Source organism: Dipteris shenzhenensis, chromosome 2, assembly GCF_047967505.1.
Source record: "Dipteris shenzhenensis isolate YYH24624 ecotype China chromosome 2, Dip_SZ_1.0, whole genome shotgun sequence".
Classification (NCBI taxonomy): Eukaryota; Viridiplantae; Streptophyta; class Polypodiopsida; order Gleicheniales; family Dipteridaceae; genus Dipteris; species Dipteris shenzhenensis.
The window spans coordinates 60,241,804-60,268,406 of NC_141597.1; the positions used below are offsets into that span (position 1 = coordinate 60,241,804).

General features: G+C 40.4%; 1 protein-coding gene across 1 annotated transcript; it reads right to left on the bottom strand.

Moving 5' to 3' along the window:
* Positions 1 to 2,378: 2,378 nt before the first annotated feature.
* LOC147905076 (F-box protein FBW2-like) lies at positions 2,379 to 5,202 on the bottom strand. Its single transcript, XM_087390017.1, has 2 exons — positions 4,818 to 5,202; positions 2,379 to 3,439 (listed from the first exon to the last, which is right to left on the bottom strand). Exons 1-2 carry the CDS (start codon positions 5,174 to 5,176, stop codon positions 2,824 to 2,826), a joined length of 975 nt encoding a protein of 324 aa, XP_087246143.1. The 5' UTR covers positions 5,177 to 5,202; the 3' UTR covers positions 2,379 to 2,823.
* Positions 5,203 to 26,603: the final 21,401 nt, after the last annotated feature.

Here is a 26,603-nt window from a genome sequence, read left to right on the forward strand (position 1 = left end):
ACAAGTTTATTCAAGTTCAAATGCATTGCATTCACCAATCTTCACATCTTCATTGTTATGAAAGGATTTCCATTCACAACCCATGCATAATAATAATTTGTACAAAATTCATACAAATGTCACCAACTCAAATGCATTAAGCAATAGCAATGGATCGCATTCAAAACACCACTTCCAACATTCATACTCATTATAATATATCTCCAAATTTGTAGAGTATTAATCCAAATTTTGGAAAAGCTATCAAAGGCTTCAAAAGTCTCAAATTAACTCATGCTAACAAGATCTCCAAATTTGCAGAGTATTAATCCAAATCTTGGAAAAGCTATCAAAGGCTTCAGAAGTTTCAAATTAACCATACTTTGTGAGTAGGAAGCCACACATACATCAATTAATGGGGACATAGAGCAGTGACAATTTCAAGTTGTTCAATTGGACATACACATATTGCACCTTTCCTTACAAAACAACCAATTTGATTAGCTTATACTCGGGGGGGAAATCCTAATAAGGCTTTCAAAACAAGAACTTGAAAACGAATGAACTTGTAAACGTGAAAATATACGACTTCACAGTCCAATGCAGGAACATCTTCTTCAGCAACACATATTAGATTGGAGTGCTCAACTTGAGCAAAAGAAATTGTCAACACCACATCCCCAATGAGACCTAGACACTCCTGTGCAACAAACGAGAGCAACAAGATAAATGTGAAGATAGGAACACAAGGACGAAACCAAGCGCACCACCTTAGCTTTTGCAAGAGAGCAAAGACCTATGTATATACCTAGAGGAATCCAGGAACATTCCCAAACTCATCCTCTAAAAACACAACATAGTGCAGTGTCAATCTCACAAGAGTCACTCGTAAGATTGAGAACCATAAACTCCATCATCCATAGTAGGGACTAGCTACTATGACATCCCCACTGACATCATCAACGCCCAACAGTGGGTGTAGATCATAGTATAAAAGTATGCTCTCACACATACAAATCCACACACACATACTTGAGCATCCATTTATACAAAGTCTTCATACTGAGTTTCTGTCGGCACTCCGGAGATGAAGGGCGACCTCAACCATGACGAAGGCTAGCACTAAAGGAGAAGGCCAATCAAAAAGTAGTCCAAATCTCTTCATTCAAGCTACAACTGCTTGTGAAGTCTAAACGATTTCATTTTAGTCTCTCCCAAACGAGCATCTAAATCTAAATCTAGCTGGTAGGGCAACACACCATTTAAGATAAAAAGAATTATCGCAATACCAACAGGCCGCAACTTAGACGAAAACTTCACAAGGTGAAATTTGCATGTCCGCTAATACGGTAGAAGCATATACCTAGATGCATCCAAGAACATTCCCAAACTCATCCTCTAAAAACACAACATAGTGCAGTTTCAATCTCACGAGAGTCGATCATAAGATTGAGAACCATAAACTCCATCATGCATAGCAAGGACTAGCTACTATGACATCCCCACTGACGTCATCAGCGCCCAACAGTGGGTGTAGACCTTAGTATAAAAGTATGCTCTCACACATACAAATCCACACACCCACACACAGAGCAAAGGCCTATGTAGCCCGTCACTTATAGGCCAAACCCAAAGGGCTCATTGCACGTGAAGGAAAGCCCCCGAGTGATGCCCATGATGGTAGACACCAACAAGGGCCGTCAACATAAACAAAGGACTGCCAACCCACAACCTATCCTGAACCACACACAAACCAAACCAACCAAACGACAAGGAGATGGAGACCTTCAAAAAGTCTCAACAAGCCCACTAAGGAACACAGAAAGGTGACTTCAATGCAAGATCTATGTCGAACAAGGGGCACAGAGAGGACAATCGTGTCTGACTGTAAGAATCAAACCACATACTTTGTGGAAAGACCTGGAAGACCTGGATCTTTACCAAAGCTTTATAACTCCTGCACAAACCCGGCACGCACGCACGAGAGAGAGAGAGAGAGAGAGAGAGAGAGAGCTTTCTTGGCACCGTTGATGAGCTCCTTGCTCATTTTCGCTACTATTCTGGTGTGATGTCATTCTGATCATTCTGTGCCCTTCAGATTCTTTGGTGTCTGGAGCTATTTTTACCACCATGCTCTTGCTCAGCATTTGTTTTGGCACTTGCCCTTGTGTGCTGCATTGTTTTCTTCAGGTGGTGTTTCCTTTGATAAATGAGTGACAACAGTACTGCTCCTGAGACTGGCTGATTGTGAACTTTGGCATGTATCCTGGTGGCGAGAGAGAGAGAGACTTCAAAAAATGACAAATCAAAATTCCAACATTTCAGTTCAGGATGAAATATAATTAAACTGACTGCAGTTTAAAAGGAAATTCCCATAGCACAGAAGCTATAGGCTTGGCAGTAACACTGGGGGCCCACGATTCCAAATAAAATTGAACTCTACTTTGAATGATATACCCTTAGATAGCTTGGATTTGGACCCACAATTAAGCAGCTCAGCTTGCATTTGAAACCTGCACACAAAGAGCGTATAGTACTTTTGGCAAGATAGAGTAGAGAAGTGAGAGTAGATAAAGTAGTAAAGTCCATAGTTCTGTTGGTAGATATCATTCAAAATCTTAAGCTGGCCAACTTCTTAATGTCCCACCACCACAATCTCCACTAGATGATGATGTATTTTACAATTCCAGTTTGGTAAATCAGTCTTGCAATACTTCCAGAGGAAAATGCAAAGGACTTTCATCTCACTCCATGCAAGCTTCGTCTTACCAATTCTTAACAGCTTGCCAGTGCTGCAGAGATCCATATCCAACTTCCAATCCATTACTTCATTGCAACTAATGTTCAGATGGGCCAGAACTGTAGTGTGCCATCTATGTCCTCGTCATAAATGTCCATGCGACCCTCAATATCACTGTAGCAACCCCCAATATCACTCCATATTTCTCCAGAATAACCATCTGAATCATCGTAATAATCCCCAAGATCCATATCACCATCATCTGTATCATAGAAATCATCCTTGACAACAGGTTCATAGAACACCTTAAGCTTTTTCCTACATTCCTTGATAAAAGCTTCATCCATTTCCAAGTGTCGGCAGCCTCGGACGTCAAAATATTCCAGGTCTGCACAACTATCGAGAATGGCCCTCAATCCTTTCTTTGAAAGCAATCCATATGAAAGTTCAAGGTGCTTAAGCCAAGGGAAACACCGAGCAATGGTGTATGCCTCCTCATCATTGGAAAGAAGATTCCGAGAAACTTGATAGTATGTATTCCTTCGGAGCCAGATGATAGCCCTACAATGTTTTCCAAAGGCTTCAAGGGCCACATGAGAAAGATAATCACATCCACTAATATCTAAATCCGTGATGCTAGGCACCTTAGGAGCAATCTGTCGGACACAGTCATCGGTCACAGAACTATATGGGATTTGAAGCACTTCAAGTGAAGGGCCACTGAAAGAAGAAACACAATTATCAAATCAGCAGAATTTCAAAATATGGACACAATGAGTCAAGCTACAAAATTCACCCGACAATCATTTCCCCTCCAGTGTTAAGAAGACACACAATGGTGGATGTTTAGCCGACTTCCAAGAGGTAAGCTCTATGTCAGCCCTTGGTCCATTATTTTATGACGGCAACCTCCTTTGCACCAACGTAGAGGGGTAGGTTTCTTACTTCCTACCACAATATGTGCCAAATATTACAATTGGCATATCGTACTGTCCCAAATTTAGCTTGCTCACATCCCAATATATCCACATAACTTGCTCAAGAGGTGTCCAAAAACATCAAGATTGATTATAACAAAGACAACTACTTCATACATGCCCAGGTACTCCCAGGAAGGATAACACAAAGAGATACATGGATATATACAGAAAATTTCTGAAACTCCTTGAGGAACAGGACAACGCCAAAGATACCAAAAGAGAAATCAGCTTTCTTTCGAACTTACCCAAACAAATCTACAAAGGGAACACACGTGCTACACTAAAGAATGGATTTTATAGACACAAAGTGTTTATTATACGGAAATGACTTATACTTCAGCAAAGGAAGACTCTAGAGGTTTTCGATCCGCTCCCACGTGAGTTTTGTAAACACCTATCAAAAGTGACACGCTGATGCACACACACTTGCTCGGGGCGCATACGAAAGTAGAGTGTAAAGGGGAAGGCATGTATCCGTTGGCGACGCTTGCTGTGACTGCACCCTCTCCACCGTATCATCAGGTACAGGTCACGAGCATAAGAAAACCCTAGATTTTGTAACGTGCAAACCACACTTTATAGATATAAGAAACAAATTTTTGAAGAAAAATACTTGGAGACGAGATGGCAAAATACTAACGGACGAGCTGGCTAGAGTTAAAAACAGGTGCAAAGTGGAACTCGAAAAGCAAGCTGCAACGTTAAAGGGAACACACAAAACAGGGCAAGCCAAAATAATTGAGACAATTCTTTCTTTGCAACTTTCATGCGGCTCAACCACTCTTGAAGAAAAAACACCCTTCAACTAGGGCAGCATGCCAACAATAAGGAAACCTCCGAAGACTTTTAAAGTCATCGACCTTTAGCTGCATACGCGTTTCCATGGGTTGCATGGCGGTGAATTGGCAAAGTATCAGAGAATCATTCCTGACATCTCGCCCATGCGTGAAAAGATGCACAAACCAACCTCCACATGAACCTCGGAATTGATTTAGAATTCGACAGAGGATGGGGGTGAGCCCGCTATTGGGTGTATCAAAACGTCAGGAACGCGTATGTGAGACACAGAGATTGAAGGGCGATAAGAAATACGGACACGTAGAGAGAGAGAGAGAGACCTCTGAGCTATGAAATTCAAAGTTGCATCGCTCCTCAAGTTCGCCATCGTAAACTCGCGAAGGCAGCCCTGGCTGCGATCCACAAGCATCATGATCATGCGATCAACAGCCTCGGGGCGTTTGGTTGCGCTCCACTGATGGAGGTCTACGACTTGCCAGCAGACGGCATCCTGCGAGACACGCCTCCATGTCTGGCAAACGCTGGGGATGAGCAGCAGCCTATCTTCGAGAGGAAGCCGAGTGAAGATCTTGGCGAGGGCCTCCGGAAGCATGTCAGCCCACGAAGGTCCTAGCTCTGCGATGTTTGTATCGGCCATAGCCGCACCGCTGTGCTGCAGATCTCTTGCTTCTTCTCTCATCTCCCCCGCGCTGGATTGAAAAAATATAGCAAGTGTAACTTCGACCAATCATAAAAAAGGAAATGAATTTCTGAAATCGAAAAAATAAATTTTGCTTCTTCCTACTCTCCCAAGCATGCTTCACAAAACTTAGGGTTTCAAAATTTGAAGGTTTTTCTTAAGAGTTGCGGTTAAAATATAATTAAAATTACCTAAAATTTTGTAAATATTATAAAATTGAGAATATCTTTTTTGCGAGCTCATAAAATATAGTTTACAGGTCTTCTATGAGCAGTGCTCAAAAGGCACTAGATTGGGCCAGGGAGGATTCTTATGCTATCCTTCTCTTGGATTTTGAGAAGGCTTACGACACGATGGAGTGGTCTTTTGTGAAGGATAATATGCAAAGATTAGGCTTCTTATATAGATGGATCTTAGCCTTATATGCAAGGAGTTCTAGTTATGGTGGCCACACGAGCGAGGCCTTTTCTCTGCCTTTTCTCTTTCTCACTCTGTTTGATATGGTAGTCTCCTTGTGCTCCCTTTCTCTCCTCTTTGTAGTTGAGACATTGCATTACTAGCATTTTTTCTATCATCATTATGAGAGAGGTATTCCTTGGATGTATAGCCCCTCTTCCAAAGATTCCCTGGGCAATGAGACGGGGTCTCTGAAAATAGGTTGGTTTATTCTTTTTGACAACCAAGTTTGCTTTTGTTTATTTTCCCATGGTGAACACCTTTTGGATTGCTAGCTTGTATAAATGTTTTTTCAACCATTAAAAGAAGTTTGTTTTCTTTGGGGGAAAAAAACAAAACAAAAACCACAAACCTGTGGTGGTGATCATAAGAAAATCCAAACCCCATGGTCTCTCTAAGGCTCATCAAAGGAGATTTCAATTTGCAATTGCCATGTGAAACACACTAAGGATCTCTAAGTCCAAGGTTGTGTTTATTCAATTTTCAAGTGAACACATTGGATGGCAATCTATAAGCAGCCAATGCCAAATCCAATTCAGAATCCTATTAGTCAAGAACCCTTTGATTTGTGATACTTTTGCTCTTGTAGCTTTGGAGTCTCGATTACACAGTAGTAATGCATAGTCTCAAAACACTTGTATGCTTCATAAAGATTTGAGAGCTATCCCATGCTACCTTTGATGTATTGACTTGTTCAACTGTCCAAGCATGACATCTTGAACATTTTGCTTGATCACATGGTGGTAGCCATACTTGTCTTCTTGTCCCATTCTACCTACAATCAGGCAGTGGGGTAGGATTTGCCTTGGGTTTCTTGGGTTTGCCACATGGTCTAGGCATTAACCCATCAACATACTTCAACTTATCTTGTAAAACAAGTATGGTCCAATTTGTGCTTTTTCTTAATTGTAAAGTACAGTATTTTCTAGCACACGTCTCTTGCAACCTCTTATAGTTTATTGTGCAGTTCTTTTTGTCTCTAATTACATTTCTTCTCTCTCTCTCTCTCTCTCTCTCTCTCTCTCTCTCTCTCTCTCTCATATGCATATTTCCACTATATCTCTAACATGGTATCATAGTGCAAGTAGTCTAAAGCTTTGGATTAGGAGAGTGCACTACACATTCAGTTCTTTTTGTCTCTAGTTACATTTCTACTCTCTTTCTCTCTCTCCCTCTCTCTCTCTCTCTCCATGTGTGTGTGTGTGTGTGTGTGTGTGTGTGTGATATGCATATTTCCACTGTATCTTTGACATGGTATCAGAGCACAAGGCAGTCTAAAGCTTTGGACTACGAGAGTGCATTGGACATTCAGTGACTAATGGTGATTAGGCCAGACGTTGATAGTTTGGGACAAGTACAAGGAGACAAAAGGAGATTTCATAGAAGATAGCCATCTTGTAAATAGCTTATAGCCTCTTCTTTTTTTTTCTTTGCCACCTTGAAGGGGCATGGGAAAGAAAGAAGACCATGTACACTTGAATGCTCACTCCCATGACATGGAAAACCTACTTGAGATGACTGAGAACATAATGGATATCCCTATCCTTTCTACATTCCCAATAGACCATTAGTTCAACAAAAACAACTACAATATGAAAGGTTATGAGTTAATTCTCTAGCCCTGTGACTTGGTTGGTTTCATTTGCTTGGCATTGTAAGGCTAAATCTAAAGGAGGAGAACCTTGGCATCATAGCATAGAAGGAATAAGAATCCTTTGTAGAGTTGTGGGATTGTGTCAAAACTTGAGTTCATTCCTTCATCTTACTCAACCATACAACTCAGGTGACTAATCACATGGTACAACAAGTGATTTTAGAGCACTTAGCATCTCTTTAAAATAGGCAATCACCCATGAAGCACATCTCCTTGGAAGTGTAGATGTGTGTGATAAATATCACCATAATGTAGAAACACATTAATAAGCTAGAAGCTCTTTAGTAGAAGTTCTTTCAAACTAGGAAAGAGATATCATCATAGAAAGATCTTGGAGTTCTTTCAAGCTGTGTAAGTACTTAGACAAGAAGTCTAATGTAGATTATAATATCTTGAAGGTGGACCGGACTTGTTACCATTGTGGCAAGAAGGGTCACTACTAGAGAAAGTCCCTTGATCATGGGAGTGACCCCATTATAACTTGGACTCTATCCCTAAATACCTAAACTTTGGACCTAGGTGGTTGCAATGTACTACCCATGGAGCCATTACTACTGGCAGGTTTTAGAGTGTGGCTTGTGTTGGCCTTTCCTAGTAGTTGAAGGTCATGCTTCTTAGATGTTTGGAGTTAACTCAGTTTACCCAAGCTTGCATGCATGGACTTGAAACGAATTATTTGTGTTAATCTTATATGTTCTTGACCCAAGTCAACATTTTGCCTTGGCTTCACATTTGTTAGGTCCTCATGGCTACCTTGGCTCACATACAAGCCTTTGCTTAGAACTCCATGTCCAAATGGTAGGCTTTTGTTGGTGAGGCACAAAGCTAGCCCTTTGTCATTTCGGAGCCACAAGCACTATCATTGCAAGGATAAGGAAGGTTGCCAAAGGGTTAGAGCAATGGAGGGATGAGGGGCTTCTAATCAGTTGGGAATAAATGGTATGTCCACAAGGCTTGGGTGCTTGAGAGTTGGAGTTGGTGATTAGGGATAGAGCAAGTCAATGTTGGTAGACTTATGCTCCAGGAGTTGGCTTCAATATTTAGACCACTATCGTGCCACATGACAAGCATCTAGATGGATGATGCTAGAGTCCTCAAATTGAGGTTTGTAACATGTGAGTAGAGAGGGGGGCTTCATCTGAGTCTCTACATTATAGCTTGGTCCTCAATTTGGAAGTTCTCCCTTTGCTTCTCAGTTTTCTCCTTTACTATCCAAGCCAAAATCATGGAAGGTATGATCATACATTGATATTTGAGGGCAGGTCACCGAATTGGTCCAATTGATGTAAGGGCCATGAAGAATCCAAAAATGATGAAGAAAATCTAATAGGCTTTACTGAAGGTAAGTCTAGAGCTCCATAAGATAATGGAAAACTGGATCGGCTGGGTATACAATTTTGCATTCCACCTGGATGTCCAAAGACAAAACATACAAAACTTTGTGAGCAACTTCCAAGGGCCTAGCTAAAGATGAATGCTTTGGGGATGACTAGATGGCTATCACTGCAAGATGAAAACTTTGTGTGCTTATGTCCATCCAGAATATTGGGACAAGAGTTGCATTAATAAAGGATATAGGAAAAGGCTCAAGATTGAGTGGTAGTAAAGGTATATGCTATAGCTATCTCTTTCAAGTCCTCTTGTGTGTTGAGGATGGTGTAAATTGCACCATACCTCTAAGGCATAGGGGCAAACCCTAACCCTAATCCTAACCCTAAGGGATTCACATGTGCATCTTCATGTTCATGTTCAATACAACTCAGTGTACAGGTAGCTATATCGTGTGCACTCCTCTCTCTCTCTCTCTCTCTCTCTCTCTCTCTCTCTCTCTCTCTCTCTCTCTCTCTCTCTCTCTCTGACTTCTGATATCATGGTATCAGAGCCAATGGTGCTCCCACTCCCTTCATGAGTGTCAAGCCCTCCTTCCATGAGGCATATTCCATTGAGAACTATTTTCGTCAGAGAGAGTGAAAGCCCTTGCTTCATCAAGGCATAAGCCATTGTTCTATCAAGCCATAAGCCCTCCTTCTGAGGCATCTTCACCATTTCTTCAACTCTTCTTGTAGAGATCCTTCTCCTCTTCGATTTGGTTCAGAAAGCTCCCAATTTTGAGCAATCAAAAGAGATATATGTTCATTTTGTGTTGAGATTCATTCTTTGAGATTTAGTGAATGAGAGTATTCTGAGTGGTGAAAGGCATGGCACTTTGAGGTTCATTGAGGATTTGGCCTCTTGTTCCTTTTGGTTCTGGTGGACATTTCACTTCAAGTAGAGAAATAGCTTATGCTTCAAGATTGAAAGCTCAAGGAGCTCAAGAGATGTGACCTACAACAACAAACAATCCCTTGATCGACTTTGAGTCTAGAGATGGGAGAGCAACGAATTCTTTGACAACAAAGGCTACTCATCAACTTGCAGACTCGAAGCTCTGCAAATGACACCTTCACTCCCAAGCTCATTACAGTCCTACAACCCATGACTACATCAACAACCAACCATGATGCCAACAACCACTATAGTGGTTACCCTCAACCAAGCCTCCCATGCGCAGGGACGCTCTAACAACATGGTGACTCGACAAACCAACCTATGTGACTCAGCTCCTTAGCCTTCTACGATGACACAACAGCTCCCTTCCATGTAAGCAACAAGCGGCTGCTTTCTCCATAATGGGCGACCACCTTGGTACCTACAGGTAAGACTTTGCTCTATGACCCGCCTCCAAGCAAAGGGCTCTCCTATGACTACAACAATGAGACCACCTCTGATAGTAGCTCCAACAACGAGATGCCCACAATGCTCCTAACCATAGTAGGCCACTACGCCAAAGCAACCAGTTGCAACTTTAGCACCTCGACCCAAGTAGCCCACTCAAGCTCTCCAATAATGCCACACAATGCTCAGCTACAGTCAACCTCACAACGACAACTTGAAAGAAGCAATTGACTTCAATGACTACCTCCTACTCAAAGCCCAAGCTCCTCCACAGCTCACGAGCTTTGAACAATGACTCTAACCAAGTGCAACGGAGGCAGCAACACCAATGGGACATCAACTATCAAAGGGCCTACGTGACCATTGGTGGCTTTGGATTGCAACTACACAATTGCAACTACACAAGAGACTCCCAACAAGGAGACACCATCAACGAGCTCCCTGCCAACCAGCCAACAGTGCTCCATAAACTGCCAATGATGTCTCCAACGTGAGCCCAACGATGACCAACCACAGTAGTCAATAATGAACGATGCATATGATGGAATCTTCCAAGATTACATCAGCATCTAAAAGATTCCCATTCTTATCGAGGATCCAGTCATAAAGCTGACACATGGTTAAGTCTGAGCTACACGTTGCCACATAGCACCTTAATTGTCCATGTCACCTCATCCATGTTTGATTTGCACCCCAATTTGCATTCTTTTTCTTATCCTTTTGCTCTCTTTTCAGCTTGTAGCAATCCTTTTTCATATGGCCCTTCTTGCCACAGTGGTAACACTCAATCTTCCATGCCCTGGATTTGCTACGAGACTTCCCTCTTTCTTGGGACTTCCCCCTAAACTGTGATCTGCCCCTTTGCACATTTAAGGCGGCATCCTGCTTGTTGTCATCCATAGACTTCCGTTTAATCTCCTCGGCCAACAAGCTACCCACAACATCATCAAATTTTAGTACTCCACCAGGTGCAAAGTTACTGACAGTTGTACGGAAGGTATCCCATAAGGATGGCAATGAACATAAGAAAAATATTGCCTAGTCTCCGCATCAAAATTCATCTTCTGAGCCTGAAGCTGGCTAAAAATAATATTGAATTCATTCAAGTGAGAAGCAATGGAGACCCCTTCCTTTATCTACAGTTCAAACAACCTCTTCATGAGGTAAACTTTATTAGAGGCAGTTTCCTTTTCATAAGTGGCATACAGTTTCTTCCACAAATCTTCCATAGTCTGCTCATTCTCGCCCAAAAGAAAATGCCAACTGCAATGGCAATCCAAAATGCCAATAAGTGCCAAATGAATCAAGCATAAACACCGTCCACTGGCATATGCATTAATAATATCTCATCCAAGAGAACATAGCACTATTAGTGCATCACCTGCAATGTGTCAAAGCTGTCCCTCAGCATAAAATAGCATCCATGTGCAAAGCGTCCATAAAAATAGCATCCCACAAGGCAATTTGGGCTTATCAGCGCATCCAATAAGGACCGCAATGCATCCAAATGGCCTATAAATCATCCACTACAACCCAATGCACACCACGAATGAGTGCACACTGCTCAAACTCTGCAACTAGAGTGATCTGCATAAGGTATGCTCAAGAAATCATAGTCCCACGATAATGACCGCTACTGAAAATAGAACTTGAGATGCCTCAAAACTGGGCGCCATTGCATAATCGGACTCACCAAGAAAATCTGCAAATATCTCTCTTCTGCCAGAACTCCAAAATCCCAACCGATGAGTGAGAAATGGGAGTCAACACTTATCCACTACCATGTGGCATAAATCTAAGGCTTCAAAACCTTAGAATGAAAAATGCATAACAGAGAGACAAAATCGAATACACAGAGATCTATAACTCTGAAAATCCTCCACCGGATCGTGTAAGAACTGACAAGTAGGTGTTTTTGGGCGTCCGGAACACAATGGGACAGACGGTTTTGGAAACCGTGGTCTCAATCACTGGGTCCATCACACAGATTAAAAAACGTTTTTGGAAACAGAGCTGTTTGTAAACTCCACCGGAGTGCGAATGATGAGCAATATAGAAGTTTTAGGACCTCCTGAGTCCACCGGAACTGATAGATCTGCAAATGGTTACTCCAAACTTGAGTTCCAACACCCAGGCAAAAAAACACAGAAACTAACACAGTGAGTCAGAAATCCAATGAAATGATCCCAGATTCAAGAATGAAGGTGTTTCCAAGCTCCTGAAGTGAAGTGGACACCAAAAGCAAGCAATAGTTACCTCTACAAGTCAATACGGAGTCTCTGTCATCGAACAGAACAGGGAAAAGCTCAAAAAACCACTTTTTCTTTGAAAACACTTAACAGGCTCTCAAAACCACTTTGCAAAACCAAAGTGACTTTTCCAAAGGTTCCTCCAAGGTCTCTACACACTCGGATGCAAGTAAAGTCACCCACAAAGCTTCCCATAGAGCTTCTCCTTCCTCCCACAGAGCTGCTGAGCTTCAAGCATTCACGCACGCTCAGCTAGATCACCCGGGCTCTGATACTAGTTGAGAGTGCTCTCAACAGAAGCAAGAACGAAAGAGGGAGAGAGAGAAACAGAGAGCCACACAAGTTTTGGTAGGTGCAGAACACACTAATCTTCTTTTTCGTTCATTTATATATGTGTTTGAGTATTGTACATAACTGGGGTAAAGGCATTGTGACCTTTAACCCCCACAGTCCTTGGCTCAAGATTGCTAGTTTGGGTATTGAAGTTATGACAACAAACAAAGAAAAGAGATAGTGTAAGCTCTAACAAATCAAGAACATGTGTGGTAGTGCCACAAATGTACTCACTCACAAATACATATACTTGCATGTTTTATGTGGCATTTCCTGATAATGGAATTTTGGTGTGAAACTTAAGATTGTGTTTCAGAAAATCAACTTGCCTAAAGACTAGTGCTATCTCCAAAAAATCTTCAAGCTCAATTATGGGAAAAATATCTTAAGGGCTCATGAGGATCTAGACTAGCATTGATGGGTGTAATGCATAGTGACCCTAATGGTAATATCCATGGAAGAGAATCCATAACCCCCTCTTATGGGAAGTCAGTAGAGATGAAAAAATCTCAAAATAATGAGAGAATATCCCACTTCACCAAATACAATAGCCAACCAATAGAATATGTACCCTTTCAATTTCACCAAATATTAGAAGGGTAAATACATAGTATAAGATCTCGAAGCAAGAGGAGCCATCTAGTTATTCTTCCTATTGTACACGGACGGTTCACAAGATAAAGCAATGCTTGATGGTCGGTGTAGAAGACAAAATCATTTGCCAATATATAGTGCCAAATTTTCTTAACACTATACACCATTCCTAAGGCTTCTCTTTCTATGGTGGTATACTTGATCTCTGCATCATTGAGTTGTTGACTGGTGAGGTAGAATGGGTAGTCTTTCTTATGTTCACCAGGTTGACAAAGCACACTCCCAATTGCATACTTGGATCCATCAATATGAACATGAAAATCAATATCCCAATTGGGAGATATAAGGATGGGTGCTGTGATTAGGCACCACTTTAAAAGCTCAAGGCTTGGTCACACTCTTCTGTCCATAAGAATTCCACTAATAATTTGTAAAGTGGTCTAGCTATCATGGCATACTGCAATATAAATCTTCTATAATAACCGGCATGTCCCATAAAGGCCTGTACACCTTTGGAATTTGTAGGAGGAGGCAATTCCATAATGATTTTGATTTTTTCCATGTCAGTTTTGTAATCCCATGTTGAGAAACGATGTGTCCCAAAACAACTCCATGGGTGGCCATGAACTGGCATTTTGTTGGATTTAGGGAGATGCCATACACCCTGCATTTGATTAGTACCGCTTCAAGGCATTTGAAGTGGTCTTTTTTGTTTAAATGGATGCACAAATCATCCAAGAGCACCTATAAAAACTTATTCAGAAATGACTTAAAAGCTGTGAACATGACTCATTGGAATGTGGCCGAGGCATTACAAAGGCTAAATGGCATGACTATATGCAAAAATACCCCATTCTGTAGCAAATGTTGTTTTTGATTGGTCTTTAGGAGCAATTTGTACTTGGTCATAGCCACTGAAGCCATCCAAGAAGCTATATATTTCGGAACCTGCCACCTTTTCCAACATTGTTTTTGTTAAGGGTAGGGGATAGTGATCCCTAATTGTGGCAGCATTCACATTCTTTAAGTTTACGCATATTTTGAGCTTCTTGTTGCGTTTAGGCACAATGACGATGGGTGAAACCCAATCAATGTGCTCTATCTCGTAGATGAATCCGGCATCTAGGAGTTTTTCCATCTCGTCATAAACCATGGTGCTACTTAGGATTTGTGCGATAAGGTCCACATACCTTAGGGTGGGCACCTTCCCTTATAGGTATCATGTGTACTACCACGTCTAGTGAAATTCCTTTCATCTCTTTGTATGACCATGCTAGGCAGTCACGGTATTCCATTAGGAGTGCTTTGAGTTTGGTTTCATCTTCTTGTCGAAGTTGTTTCCCAATGAAAACCAATTTTTCTTCCTCCCCTTCAAGGGCAAGGTTTATTGTGTGTGTTTTTGACGATCCCTCATAGATTGGAGTTTCTCCAATGCTATCAGTTTCTTGAACTTCAGATTCTCTTAGTGGTCTTGGCATTGCTATAAGGACACTGCCAATTGTGTAATTCTTGAAGTATTCCAGCACTTCTCAAAGATCGGCCTTTAATGGTGTTAAACTAGCCTGACATGTGCCATGTGTATTGGGTGACATAGTTTCATTTACGAATTTGTTAGGCTCTTTTTGCTTTCTTTTTCTAAAGTCTCTTGATCAAGCTTCATCCGCACATGTGGCTTATATTTCCAAAACTTCTTACATTGGGAACTGTGGGGTAACTTTTCCGCTGGTAAGGTGTTTCCAAGTAAGGGTTCATATACTGCGCATACTCCTTCCAGTCCCTCAGGGGGCCATTCAAGAGTTGGTGGTTCTGATTTTGAGGGAGCTGGCTTTGCAAGATACAATTCGATGATCCTTGTTTGGACTCATTCAAATTCATTGAAGTGTGCTGCCTTAGCTTTTCTATGATTTCTTCTAGCTTTCTTGTGGGATGTTCTGCTGTTATTCAACTTTGGAGGTTCAATTTTTGGAAGCTCGACTGCCATTAGGGCATGTAGAATGGCTAAGTCATTGTCATAGACTTGATCTTCAATTTCAGCATTCTCAACCTCAGTTTCAAGGTCCCAGGAAAATCTGAGTCATCATTGGTATGGGTACCTTCTTCAAGTTCATTATCCCACTCGAGGTCAGCCATAAAGAATGGCACCTCTAGATCGATTGGTTCTTCATGTGTGAGTGAAGGATCTACTTGTAGCACCCTAGCATCTATCTGTGAGAAGATGGGGTCTAATGAATGGCAGTTGTCGATGGTTGCCAATGTTTGTATCTAGTTATTGACATTGCTGTGTAAATTGCCCGCTATGGCATGCTATTGCAGGGGAGCTCATTTTGTGGGAAGATCCAAGATTGTGAATTGAAGGGAAAAGCGAACTTCTGTGACCTTTGTTGACACACCATTCACTATTCCCAAGGGTTTAGCCCGTGAATCATTGGCAAGGCATATGTTGAAATTAGCCTTTTGCATTGGTGGGAGACCCCATTCATCATAGAGCTCCTTTGATAGGACCTTTACACCTGCTCCACCATCCACTATGGCTTGGACTTCATTATATGCCTTGTGGATCAATGGCACATTAATGTTGCATATGTCATCTCTCTCACCCATCTGCACAGGAATATCTTTGATGTTATCCATAAGTGGAGGGGGATTTGCGAGTTCAATCCAGCCTTTGAAACTCTCCCAAAGATTGGGACAATTTCGTAGGAGGATTCCGATGGGAATTGACACAGGGCAACTCAGGATGCTAGAGAGTGCAGCTCCTTCAAGTTGATGTGGCAGTACATTATGTTGTGGAGTCTGTTATTGGAACATAGGCTCAATACTTTGTGGGGCCAAGTCATGGATTGGATCTTGAGCTTGTTTCTCAGCCTCAAATTGAGCTTGTTCCTTTTGTACCCATTGTTGAAGTGCCTGAAAATGAGCCTTCTCCACTTCTACATTTGGGTATGGAGCTTCTTTTATTTGAGGCTCAGGAGCTGATGTGGATGAGCTTGGCTACTCATTGATTGGAGGAGGCGGAGGCACTTGTGCTTTCTTTTTAAGAAGTCGCTTTGGTTGGATTGGAATGTTAGGGTCCTTGGTGGCCTCTTTCTGTTGGCGTGTAATTACATTCACAGGTTGTGATATTACACTTGCTGGACCCAGACTTTGATGGTCCACCCCAATGATGCTGATTAGGATGTCAGGCTTAACCTCTGTTTATTGTGGGACCTTATTTTTCATGGGACAATCCATACAAGCATGGCCTATGCCACAATCTCTGCAAAGTGGTTGGAAAGTAGCGGGGCTACCACGATGAGGACACTCTGCAATCTGGTGATTTTCTCCACAACTGTAGCACTTGATTGGTGCTCGATATGTGTTGGGACGTACTTGATTTGCATAGACTGGCATTAGTCCCTCTTTGCCTTCTACATAGTACACTGGGTACTCTGCTTCATACTCAAATGGTGAGTCTACTTCGTCGGCTTATAATTGATGTATTGGAACTACCTGAGGAGTTGGATTTGGTGCTCTTGGATATGGTCATGGATTCGGATTCCTAAGTAATTGTGGGACTTGTGTCCGAATAGGAACATGATTTAGCCTCGGAGCTAGGGGTGCTTGTGCAAGTGCCGGTTGCCTGTACACTGGCATGGATACCGCTTAGTATTGTTGAGGTCGAGGCGGGTTGTTGCACATGTTGAAGATGCAATTGCTTTCATCATGGCCGCCAATGATGCAAATATGGTACCACAATCTTGGTGGTGGATTTGCTTGTGTAGTGATCCTGGCTCTTAGGACCGGGCACTCATTTGCTGTATGATTGGCCATGCAGTGTCTCACCATGGATATGTCAGAGTTGGCGACTGAGACAAGTGAAGCTTTTGTTCCATGTCCTACATCATGTCTTCTTTTAGCTTCATGGCCATGGCCTCTAGGAGATCTTCATTTGATGTTTCGACAGTGGACTTGGATTTGCCCTTTTTAGAGCACTTATCCCATGCACTGGATCGAGTAGTTACCGACCCTAGAAGTAAAAGATCAATTTCCACAGTAAGTTGAGTTTTGATTGATGGAAATTCACATCTTACCTATAGGAAAGCGATATATTTCAGGTGGCTATTGACATCAAACAGAAGATAAAGGACAAAAAATAGTAGAGCAACATAATTTGTATCCACGTCACTTTACTAAAGATGTGATTAGAGAATGAGAGCTAATAGCAATCTCTTGGCTTGGTACGAAGCACTTGGTTCCCAAGTCGACTTAAGAACTTAATTTGGGTACAACCGAGGAGTTGCACACAATCATAGTAAGTGTCCATTTATTATTTGATCAACTCCACACAGTCAATAATATTTTTGTGCTATATCAAGATGTGTTTTCTTGGAGTTGCACCAATTTGCAAAAAAATCCCCAAGAAATATGCCAACATCGAATTCCATTAATACTAGATGCCATCATCTTCTAGCATCGAGATTCCATTAATACTGGATGCCAAGCTGGTTCATCAGTGAAGGTACAATATGAATCCAAATATGCCAAGCAAGTGGAAGCCCATCTTGGTTAACTCATCCAAGCAGGTCGTATCTACACAATCGATGACATTGATTGGTTACGTCCAATTGTGGCGGTTCCCTAGAAAAATGGCAAGCTCTAAGTTTAGTGTAGATTACAAGAAGCTTAATGCTTAGACAATACTAGATTCTTTTTGGTTCCTTTCACACATGGAATTATTGACCAAGTTGTAGGCCATGATATATACTCCTTCTTGTATGGCTGTAGTGGATGCACTCATTCACAGATGGCTACAATGTGTACAATCAAATTTCTATAGCACCTAAAGATTAGTCAAAACTACATTTATTATAAAAGAGGGGCACCCATATGTCACTAAAGTCGTGCCATTTGGTCTGCATCGTGCACTGTCTACTTTTTAGAGGTTCATGGTTGAGACTTTTAAAGGCTATCTAACTGAGTGTATTACTATCTACTTGAATGATTTCTATGTATACTTGGCTATATCCATGCATTTGGCCTATCTAACAAAAAGGTTTTCTAGGAATATATAGCTAGGAATCCCTTTGAACTAGGTCAAGTGTATTTTCATGTACAGGTTGATGTGCTATTGGGCCATGTGATTTCCAAGGAGGGTCTTCGAACTGAGACACATAAGATCCAAGAAATTGGGAAAATGCCATAATAAGAGAATCTAACACAACTTAGATCATTTGTTGGATTCATTAGCATCTATAGAAGATTTGTGAAGGACTATGCCAAGATTGCAGCACCATTGTATGAGAAAGTTACCAAGTCCCAATGGCCTAAGGAGTTTTCTACATCATTTCATGAATTGAAGAAACAAGCAAACGAGACACCGATTCTTTGACAACCAACATGGGATCTAATTTCTTATGTCCATGTGGATCCATCAAGTTATGCACTTGGCATTATATGGGTAGCACAAATGGTAGATTGGATGACACAGTCTATTATGCTAGTAGGTTGATGATGCCACCCAACTGCAATTACAACACTACTAAGCATGAAGCTCTTGGAATGGTTTATAGTGTCCACAAATTTAGGCACCATTTTCTTAGTGGCCCATTCATCCGCTATGCTGATCATCAAGCTTATTATGTTTAGTTTAAAAAACCATGAATTAGGGACGTCTAGTGCATTAGATGCTATTGCTATAGGAGTTCAATTTCAAGGTCATTCAGAAACGAGGTCAGTCCCATGTTGGAGTAGAGTGTTTATCGTGATTTCCTACTTCAGATGATAGCTAGGGAGTTTTAACTAAGCTCCCAAACCCTATTTTTTATTTTTGTACCACCTAAAAAGCTTGGCCACTTTTCTCCACATTTTAATCTCCCATCTAGAGCCTTCTTTGTAGGGCCTACCCAATCTATTGTGAGTTTAGGTTTCTCTTCATCTATGGCAAATGTGGCAACTACAAACCTCTCCAAAACAAGCCAGATGCAAACATGATGGAAACCTCATGGCCTGGCAAACATAATACTAAACAAGGCAACAATCTTCAAAAAGTCCAAGCTTGATAACCTCCAGGTGCACCTTCTAGCTTCCTCTGCACTTCTCTTTGTAGACAAAGAGCAGTTTCTCTTAAGGGACATCAACACAAATGAGTATTTTAACCTTGCATGGAAAGTAACACTATTGCGTATAAAGTAGGTTAAATTGTACACAAACAAGACCGAAATGAAATATTCTTTTTTCAAAGTAAAAATTTCAGAATTTTTTTTATTATAATGACAAACACTATTGCACAATATCATAATGAAAAAAACATGCAAAAAAGAGGCCTAACTTTTTTATTGTTTTTTCATATAAATTTTGAAAATTGACCATATTACATAGTCCTTACGCCTTGCTAACATTGTCAAAGGAAATGAAACGTTGGGCAAGTTAATGGTACAATGATATTCCAAAAAAGATGAAATTTTGGTATAGCTACACAACCAAAAAGTGATATGTAGTCTCTTTCTTCAAGTGCTTCTATATCAACACCTATAGTATCATTATGATCAAGCTCATTCTCATAATTTGATGATGAATCAAAAGTTGATGATCCATTCTCTTTGTCCTTATGACGACCTAATGCTTCTTCCATTTGCAACCATGTGAGTCTAGAGAAGAATCCAATAAGATGTGTATCATAGGATGGAACCTTCTCAAATAGGATGTCTTTTTTTTCCTTAGTTGTCCATCATTTATAAGTTTTAAAACATGAATAAATATATCTGGCTCTTCTAGATCAAGAACACCCAATTGTGGTTGGTCTTTGGTGCCCCTAATTGCCCATTTCCTTTATGGACATGCAACTAATTCAAGAAGATATTTCCATTTCAATGGATTAGCCTGCATAGTCCTAAACCATTTCACTTCAATGGAGGGCATGCTAATCCAAAACCATTTCACAACAATGGAAGTCACATGCCCTTACATTGAATTTTGATTTTTTGCCAATTTTGCAATCTAGAATGGATGTTCATAAGGCACCTCTTGAACAAGAGTTGCAATCATGTATACAACCTTAACTCTTGTACAAAACCCACCCACATTTGAGTTACCTTTTCTCATCTTTGGTGATATTATCATGCACCAAAGTACATCTCTCGTGCATGTATGTTGATTAGAGGCTCTACCTTAAGCAGTAGAGTTTGACGCTTTAATGGTTGTTCTAAAGGAGAAGAATTAAATGGGCATAGAAAAGGATTGCACAAAGTAGTAGTGTTTCTCTTAAACTAGTCAAGGATGCGGGCATCGACTTCAAAGATAGTATTTCACCATAATGCATTGTCTCCACTATGCTTTTACTTTCTCCATCAAACTTCTCTTGTTAGACATGCACCTTTCATGGTCAACATCCCTTCCTTGATCTTGTTCCCTATTTCACCTCAAAGAATGAATTTCATTGAGCAAAACAAAGGATAAAATTTGTAATTGATCTATGGGGACCTAATCTCAAGAAGAGGAATATTGCTTATCATATGGATATATTATTTGAGTTGCTTTTTCTGTTATGAAAAATTGATGCTGAAAGATCACGCCATTCAATATCTTGGTATAACATTCCTCAACTCCACTACCTTAGTTGAATGAATCTCTTTAAATATTAAGTCCTTTTCAAGTGATAAACCTCACACCATGGAGTATAAGATTCTTTCTCAAGATCCACTATCTCTACCAAAGTGAAAACATCATATCTATTAAGCTTCTTGAAAAATGTAATGAAAATTTTGTCTATTTGATCATGATTTTCCAAGCAAGAGTAATCCAACTTTGATCTTATCAGAAATTCTGGTTAACCCTTGGATTAACAAATGACTGGAGTCAGGTTCCAACTCTGGTCACACCAATGCATGGAGATAATACAAGGAAATAAGTGGGCAATACTAATGGACCTCCATGAGACATGGAGGGACACAAGGCCAAGAGGAAATAGGCCAATCAATGAATGCAACCTAGCCAAATAGGAAGAATAAGTTTAGAAGTCATGAACCGGATCCACTGTCATAGTCCAGGCAATGATTTTTGGTACATAGGAGATACATCGTGCATTATAGAGACACACTTTGATTAAGTTGTGGGTTCAAAGTCAAATCGGGTTATAGCTAATCATGTGTAGAAACTGAAGCTAGAATATGAGATGCTTGCTCATAGAGTTCAAAGTTCAAGTCAAGGCACGTAGAAGTGAACACACACACACAACACACAAAGCTTGGTGTTGGTGTTGGTGTGTAGCCACAGGTTGTTTGTACCAAGTTTGGATTATTAGTTTAATATAATTCTTCATTGTTGCATTGAGTTGTATTTCTATTCCCATATGTAATTTTTCTTAAGTGAGTAATCAATCACTTGTCATCATATAGTTTCCCCATGCAACACAAACCCTCGTTCATTAAATTTCTATGTTGGCATTGATTTCAACCACCCCACATAGCATAGGAAACCCAACAAAACAACCTCCGGATTGTTGGAGAGAGAATCTTCCATTAAGTTGTGCACTCACCAACATCGAGTTGGGGACAAAGCAATGAAAACTCAAGGTGATAGAAAAAGACCATCAACATTTGGCAATCTTGCTGGGGGAGTGACTTGCTAAAAATTTTGAATGAGAAATTGGGTGGATTGAGAATAGGAGACCATAGACCTGAGTGCACAAATTTTCAAAAAAAAAAGCTATTGTTGACTTGAGTAAAACTACCAACAATTTCTTGGATTAGCAAGCTATTATAAAACATTACTCTCAAGATAGTTCAAGGACTTCAACATCTTGTAGACCTTTTTGATGACTAGTGTTTGAACTCAGAATTACTCTCAAGTGACACTCCATACCATCGAGCAATAAAGAATGTTTTATACAGATCAATGAGGTGAGAAAGATACGTGGCAAGAATAAAAGAACATCTGCAACAAGGCCAAAGAGGTTGAAAGAATATGGAAGACTAAGAAGCTACCATGAATTTGATCCCATAAGAGATGAACATTGGGACTCAGAGGAGGAAGCAAAGGACCACCTGCAATGACGACGAGCTCAAGGTAGATGATGACCTAGCTACGTGCAGAGAGAATCCATACCGACACTAAAACTAAACTTGTTCTAAGCTAGCATCTGAGGCAGCCTGAACACTTTAACAAAGAAGTGACCTTTAGGTTTTGGCAAGAATATTCTAGGCAGCCATCAATAGAAAGTCTCCATTCTAAGGAGTTCAATAGTCAAGACATATATCAAGCCATGAGCACAATTCTCCAAGCTCTAGATATGAATCTTGTTCAAAGGCATGACATGCCTCGATCGGGAATAGCAAGAAGATCTACACATGTGTTGGAATTGGAAGAATAGGAGGCTATACATCGCCTTGGATGAGCTTTTGACCAAGAATCAAGATGCATCCAGGTTAGCAGGAGCTTGTGTCATAAGATGATATTGGGCAAACACTGTCTAGAAATCAGACACCTAGTCCTGCACCTATGCCAAAAACTAGGATTCACATTCTTGTGCCAGTACTAGGGTTGTTTAACACCTAGTCTCGCACCTTTTCCAAAATTTAGGACCTACATTCCTCTGCCAGTACTAGGGTGTGGCCACATATGTCATCAACAACTAGGTCTGGTAACTCCAAAGATTCTAGTGGTGGTTGGATGACTAGTACCTAGGCCACCACTTGTTGGAGGATGTCACCACAAGCATGTCCACATGGACAAATGTTGTTGTTGACAAGCTATCCAAGGGTTTTCATTTAGTGATTGTCAAGGTAAAACTAGCTTTTCCAATCAAGGTCAAGTTCCAAGACTTCAAGGGAGATGAGGATGAAGATCCATTCAGCCACTTCTTGTAGGGTTTCTTGCGAGGCTATCACATTAATGGTGCAACAACAAGGGGAATATATAAATTATTTCCCTCGTACATTGAACAAGATAGCATAATGCTGGTTTAACCAATTTCCAATTAGTTACTTCAAATATTGGTAGCAAATATCTATAACTTTCCTTAAAAGTTTCAAATAAGAAATTAATGAGGAAGTCGTCCGCACCATACTTAGTGAATTGAAGCAAAAGGAGCACAAGCCTATATAGGTTTTTGTCTCAAAATGCTAGCTCTAATCAATCAACTCAGCATGCCACCAAATGACAAATCATTATGAGCATGGTTAATCATAAGTTGTACTAAAATTGACTTCAAGTCCGTACAAGTAGCCAAGTTGATGACATATGAAGATTTGAGTTGTTGCTGTGGAAAAGAGTAGATTTGCTCAAAAGAAGACTAAGAAAAAGATAGAGAGGCAAGTGATAACAAGGATGCCTCTATGAAGCCTAGCAAGCTAAAGTCAGCATTGAATAAGCTCTGAAAGAAATGGGTTTTAGAGAAAAGCCCAACCAGGAAGAAAAGTGATGCAACAAGTGCTCCTGGAAAGGACACGAGAAGATGAAATATAAAGCCAAGTATTGTGGAGCTTGCACCAAATATGACCATGATGAGTCTAATTGTTGGTATGCCAAGAAGAAAACACCAAAGGTGAATCAAGTCAAGCCCAATTCTAAGGCTAAATAAGCATGACCACCAAAATCTAAGCAGGGTAGGAGATAAAAATCAAGGTCCTTTATAAACATACTAGTAGGACCTACAAATACTGTGGATGATAATGTAGTAACTCGATCACAAGATCCGGTGAATAGTGGGGATATATTGATACCTCTTATAGGAGACATCAATTGAAAACCATAGAAACAAATTGGCTCTCTGATATCTTGAGAAATGAAGGTTTTAAAAGCCTGAGTTGTGGACCTACCACCTAATCTAAGTGTAGTTTCACCAACCGATAACTCGACTGGGGCTTGCACTAGCAAGTCTCAATAGGAGTCGAGTTCTAAAGGAGATCCAAATGGCAAGAGCATGGGATACCTTCCAAAATATGAAAGCTAACTTGAAAGTGGTAAAATTACTAAAACTTACAGCATGTTGCGGAGAATTCCTCCTACATTAACTCCCACCAAATGTAGAAATGCCCACTAAAGAAGTGGACCCATTTGTAACTGTTCTAGTCATCGACACTCCAATGGTGGAAGGATATAAGAAAATGACTATAAGACCAAGTACTTTGGAGCTTGTACCAAATATGGCCATGACGACTCTAATTGTTCATATAACAAGAAGAAAACACCAATGGCAAATGAGCTCAAGCCCCAGTTTAAGGCTAAAGAAGCGTGACCATCAAAATTTGAGCAAGATAAGAGATAAAAATCAAGGTTCTTCCTAGAAGTGGATCCTAAATGTTATGTCATATTGTTAGAACTTCCAAATACTATGGATGATGTTGTGTCATACTGGTAGACCTTCCAAACATTGTGGATAACAACACAGTAACTCGGTCACAAGACCTAGTGAACAACAGTGACACCTCCTATAGGAGACATCAACAATAAAAAAGGACAAAAACAAATTGGCTCTCGGATATCTCAGGAACTAAATGGAAAAGCTTGAGCTATGGATCTCCCACCTAATCTAAGTATAGTTTCACCAATCGATAACTTGATTGAGGCTTCTACTAGCAAGTCTCAAAAGGAATCGAGTTTTGAAGGAGACCCAAGTCTTGGAATGGCAAGAGCATGGGATACCTTCTAAAATGCAAGGGGACTAAGGATGAAGATCCCTACATTCACTTGCACTTTTCTATGAGTTTGTCATATTAATGGTGTTGTGAGAAAAGAAGAATTTATGAACTATTTCCCTTATACACTTACCAAGATGGTGCAACATTGGTTTAACCAATTCTCAATTGGGTAATTCAAAGATTGGCAACAAATGTTTGAAGCTTTTCTCAAAAGGTTCATATTTATAAATAAAGAAGATGTTCCCACCAAGCTCAGTGACTTGAAGAAAAAGGAACACGAGTCAATACAAGAGTTTGTGCTCAAAATGTGAACTCTAATCAATCAATTTAGTACCCCACTAGATGATAATTCATTACAAGCATGGCTAATTACATGCTATACTAAATTGACCTCAAATCTCTAGAAATAGTCAATTGAACAAAGATATATGAAGAAGTATTGAACTAAGATGTTGCACTAGAGAAAAGTGCACCGCCCATGTAGAAGACCAAAAAAAAGATTGAGGTGAGAGATGATGAAGATGCCTCAAAAAAGCATGATAAGCTCAAGTCGACACTTAAAGAGGCTCTAAAAGATATGGGCTTCAGAGAAAATAAGAAAAACGCTGCAACAAATGTTCCAAGAAGGGAGACACAGAGGATGATTGCAGAACAAAATACTATGGGACTTGTTCCAAATATGGGCATAATGAGTCCAATTGTTGGTATGCCAAGAAGAAGATGCTTAAGGTGAATCAAGTTGAGCATGAGTCAAGCCTGAGTCAAAGACCTTAAAGGAGGCATGCCAAAACCCGATTAGGGTAAAGGCAAAGGTAAGAATAGTGATGACAAAAATCAAAGTCCTTCAAAAATTTGGTGTTACTTCTGTAATGGTAATCATACAAAAGCTGAGTGCCTACTGTGGCAAGAGCATTTGAAACTATTTCAAAGCAACAAAGAAAGGTGGGAATTGGACCCTCCATGCCAAGTCGTATTGGCAGAACTTCCAAGGTTGGTGGATGCCAATGTAGTAACTTAATCACAATGACTAGTGTACAATGAGGATGATATAACATCTCCTATAGGCAATATCAATTGGAAATCATCAAAGCACATTGCTTATGAATAACTCAAGAATTAAAAGGTAAAGCTCCAATATGGACCTACCTTTTAATTTTATAGAATATAAAGGTTAGCCTGACATAGTAGAATTACTAAGGATTGCACCATGTTGTAGATAATTTCTTTTGCAACAACATCAAAATGAAGAAAAACATGTTAAGGAAGCAGATACATTTGTCACTGTTCCAGTTGTTGACATGCCAATGGTGGATGAAGAAGTACCAATGATTAATGTGAAGATTGAAGAAGTACCAATGATTAATGTGAAGATTAAAAAGCAAATGTGTCAGGTGTCATTGTGGATGGAGGTTCTTGAGTTGACATCATTTCAATAGCTATAGCTAACAGACTTCAAGAACATGAAGCCTTCACCATTTCGAGTTCGAATGGCAGACCAACAACCAGTTGAACCTATTAGTATGATCTCTAATGTTGTGCTTACCATTGGTAGAAATCACTATACAGTAAGCTTGTTGGTCATTCCTATGGAAGAAAATGCCTTTCTATTATTACTTGGGAGACCAATCCCAATAAGGTACCGAAGAGTTGCACACATAAATATCTAGAAGTTTGGGATCAATTTCCCCAAGATGTTGAAACTTACCATTGGTAGAAATCACTATACAGCAAGCTTGTTGGTCATTTCTATGGAAGAAAATGCCTTTCTAGTTGAACAAGATGAGCACAGAGAGAGATTGAGGGGAAAAGAC

What these genes read in the sequence shown, in the direction of transcription:
- LOC147905076 (XM_087390017.1), bottom strand. Translation starts at nt 5,176, where the DNA reads ATGAGAGAAGAAGCAAGAGATCTGCAGCACAGCGGTGCGGCTATGGCC. An exon ending in TTGAATTTCATAGCTCAGAG is followed by an intron (nt 3,440 to 4,817) that starts GTCTCTCTCTCT and finishes TTCTTCTTTCAG; the next exon opens with TGGCCCTTCACTTGAAGTGC.